Source organism: Melitaea cinxia, chromosome 13, assembly GCF_905220565.1.
Source record: "Melitaea cinxia chromosome 13, ilMelCinx1.1, whole genome shotgun sequence".
In the NCBI taxonomy this organism is placed as follows: domain Eukaryota; kingdom Metazoa; phylum Arthropoda; class Insecta; order Lepidoptera; family Nymphalidae; genus Melitaea; species Melitaea cinxia.
In genome coordinates, this window is record NC_059406.1 from 15,752,543 (window position 1) to 15,756,521 (window position 3,979).

The 3,979-nt window shown below is 54.5% G+C and overlaps 1 protein-coding gene across 1 annotated transcript; it reads right to left on the minus strand.

Moving 5' to 3' along the window:
- Positions 1-818: 818 nt before the first annotated feature.
- LOC123658953 lies at positions 819-2,348 on the minus strand. Its single transcript, XM_045594244.1, has one exon. The coding sequence runs from the start codon at positions 2,346-2,348 to the stop codon at positions 819-821; it is 1,530 nt and encodes a 509-aa protein (XP_045450200.1).
- Between the last annotated feature and the right edge of the window lie 1,631 nt (positions 2,349-3,979).

Sequence of the window (3,979 nt, forward strand, 5' to 3'; positions counted from 1 at the left end):
AAACAAAACAGCTAAGTGCGGCCACAAAGGCTTCAGTGCTGAGGGCACTTACAAGTTTCAGATGAACGGCCTTAGTGGAGAGACACACGAACACGCACAGGTAGGCTCCATGTGAGCACGCGTTACGAAAGCAGGACGACTTGACTAAGACAGGGCCAGCGAAATTAGTTCCGACTCCAGCGAATGGTCGGATGGCAGTGACGCGATCGGCTGGCAAGTCGCCCATCATAGGGTGAGAAATGGCGGCCTTCAGTTTGTAGCACGGGATACATTTAAAGATGACGCTCCGGATGGTGCGTCGGCCCTAAGACAGGGCCAGCAAATTAATTCAGCTCTTCCCCTAGGAGCGGGAGGCTCCAGGCCTCCGATGCCAAACATTCGACGTGATTCAGAGCTCCAGGGGAGCCCTAGTCTTCCCACCAACCAAATAGAGGCCACACAATGTTGTGAACCCGAGTCCAACAAGGCGCGAAATATTAGACCGTCGCCCCTCGGGTTGTACACCTGCACTGAGGCTGTCGGCAAAAGGACATTTTGACAGCTTAAAGGCTCAGTGGAGGTGGCCGTGGTGGGAGATAGGGCGGCAGCTACCTAGTTGGAGCTGCCTCCATCGGACCAGTCCTCGCGCCGGGGGTCCTCGTAGCGGCAGTCAGGTGACAACTCGACCACCGGCAACAAGGTAGCGCTAAGCGGAAAGGCCCGGAACTCAGAGGGCCCCGGCCTAGCGGGCCGGGACAGATAAGAGGTCCTAGGGACCTGGTAAGGTCGCCGACTCCGACCAAAGGGGAGAGGGTGGCGCTCCAGTCGCGGCCACTCAGCTAAGGGAGGAGACAGTGGTCTTGACGACAGCTGAGTGGCGGCGAACACTCTCTCGACCCGCTGAGGAGGGGGGGTGCAGAACCCCCGCCCCTGACAGGGTGACCCCCCAACTGCTCAGGGGAATGTCCACTGTTCAAACCTGGGGCGAAGTGGTTGGTGGGCGAGCGAGAAGCGTCACGCGCCAGAGGGGGCTGACTAGCGCCCCCGCCCGTGGCAGCGGTGCGGTCGGAAGGAGCGCGAGGAGGAGCTCTGAACGGGCCCAGGCACAAGACCTCATGATGAGGACCCGAGCAGTGCGGACAGGGCCGCTGGTGCGGACAGTCCCCTTGCAAGTGCCGCTCCAAACAAGAGAAGCACCACCGGCGATCGCGAGCTATGTTCCGCCTCGCCTTGGCGGGCTTAGCCCGCAGCTTAGGGCAAGCCGCGGCCCGGTGCTCCGACCCGCGGCAGTAGTTGCAGTTAGTAGGAGGAGGAGGAGATTCCCTGGCCACTAGGCCTGTATATGTAGGGAGAGGGCGGCGCCCTCCGGAAGGAGCTCCAGCTGCCTTCCGCGGTGTCGGCGATGACCTCCCGGGCGGGTTGAGCCCCTCAGATGCCCTGGAGGTGCCAGCAGCGCCCGCCGCGTTTGCGACCTGCCTACACCGTTGCTCTAAAAAGAGCAGCAGGTCTCTAAAAGACGGGATATGATCCGCTCCGTCCCCGCCATACCTCTCCTCAAAATGGATCCGCAGATTGAGGGGTAGGCGGGACAGTACGAGGTGGAGCAACAAAAAAGATCCTCCGGCCCCTTCGTCGACCGGAAGCTCCAGACGCCTCAGCGAATTGCACGCGACTACGACAGGATTAATAATATCCTGACGTAGCCTCGTCCTGTCAGTCAGTAGCGGGAGATTCAGAAGCTGTCGGGCATATTCGTCAGCCAGCAGCCGGGTGTTTGCGTACCTCCTCTCTAGGAGGTCTCTTGCGATCAAGTAGGAGTCGTCGGCCAACTTCAAGTGACCAACGACCGCAAGGGCCTCCCCTTCAAGAGAAGAGACCAGGTACGCCATTTTTTGACCGAGGGACAAGTCCCCCCGGGCGTGGACCAAGCTATCAAAGAGGCCTATGAAGGCCAGCCACTCACCAATAGCACCCGAGAACTTGGGCAAGTCCAATGTGGGCAACTTACCTAATAGCTCAGCTTGAGCTGGATTCCGCCGCGGAGACTCCAGTTTCGCCAGACCCTCCATCTGGCTCTCACGGGCCTCATGCGCCAGCTTGCCCCTTGCCTCAACCAAGTCGTCCGTGAAGTCGACGAATTGCTCATAATCCCGACGAGCGGAGTCCTTGACTCCGCTCTCCACATCCGCAGACAAAAGCTCAGTGTATGCGCTCTCGACCAAGGCCAGTCGATCCCGAATCTGATCCGCTCGCTGCGCTAAATTATACACTCGGTCGGCGCGCCCGATCAGTGTGTGGGCATGCGCCGCCCAGCGCAGCTGCTCCTGAATTATCAGCGCAGGTGCCTTGGGTTGCTTGTGAGACGGCATCATATATAACGATAAACAAATGCAGTGATATAAATTCCAGCAACCAATACAACAATAAAAAATACAGATACAAATCACAGCAATAATTACAGTAATAACAGTAAGAAAATATAAACAGTAAAAAAATATATATAGGGATGTGCCACACAGGCTAAACCTACCCGAAGCTACTCAAAATACAAATACCTAACCCTATCAGTGACAAGCTCACGCAGCTCAAGGCGTGGGAACCACGCTCTGCTACCAAAATGTTACGACCCCCGCCAGCCCTCGCAAGCCTCGATCGGGGCCCGACAGCGACCTCCAAACGGCGGGCTGATCGGGGGAAGGGTACCTAGTACCGATGGCCTACCTAACCACGCTCTGCTACCAAAATGTTACGGCCCTAGCCAGTCCAGCAGAGCCTCAGAGGTCGGGGCCCATCAGCGACCTCCCGGCGGACTGCCTAGGGTCGGGTACGGAATACCTATGGCGATCAGGATATGCGGCGTGAGCAATCCAATACAAAAAAGGGGTTGAAAAATAAGAAGGAAATTGCACTTACCTTCGAAGGGCAGCTAGGGTCTATTGGGATCGAAGATCGCCAGGGAACGTGTATAGGTCGTGTGGTGTGGTGTGACGTTAAGTGTAAGATAGGTGTCCTGACAGTCCCCGAGAAGGAGGCCCCAGGCCCCCAGACTTCGATAGTGAGTAGACACTCCCAGTCACTCGCCAGCAGACACGTCACAGAATTGATTATAACGAAATAAATAACTCAGTCAATACACAAGCAGTTACAGTCACAAGCACAGCAACAAATATTTACAGTTACCAAATAAACCGTTAGATATATTCACAGGACCGCGTGCGGTCACGCCAGCAAAGAGTCCAAACCCAACATTGGGGTTCTCACAAAGCTACACAGAAAATTGCGTTCGTGCAGAGCGAACTCGAGACCTTACAGTTAAGTTATAAGTACAGCAATTAAAACGGTAGCAGTAAAGTAAGTAAGTAAGCAGTTAATAAACCACGAGGCACGCGCAAAACAATAAGTCCAACAATAGGAACTGGTCGGCCGTCGAGCAGCGATACGGCCACACCTTGCAGAGCGGACGCGAGACTTTATTCGCCGTATCGAGCAGCGATACGTCCGCTACCGTGAGAGCGGAATCGAGACTGTTCGCCGCTAAGCGGCGCGGGCGACGGCGACGGTGGGGGGCCGTGCCACCTGGCGATATCACCGATGAAGCCCATACAGAAAAAAGCGTCGCTAACGCAGCGAAATGGTATTACAAAATCATAAGTAATAAATGACAGAGCCACGGTTAAACTAAACTCTAAGGCAATCGCTCTAAGGCGCGATTTGGCCTAAACACCAACCTTATATATTTAAGTTATTTTGTAATTTTTTTAGGTGGAATTTTAAGAACAATGTATGAAAGGCAAACTTAAATTTTTTAAAATTGTTGTCCATCAGTTGTATCGCACCGAAACTGTTTTAGTAGATCCTAGATGTTATTACTTGTGCGTCCAGACACACAGACAGTACAGATAGTGAATTAAGTGCTGTGTGGTTACGCCTGTTAAGAATATAGACTCCCCCTCTCTTCCCGTGGGTGTCGTAAGAGGTCACTAAGGGATAACACAGTTTT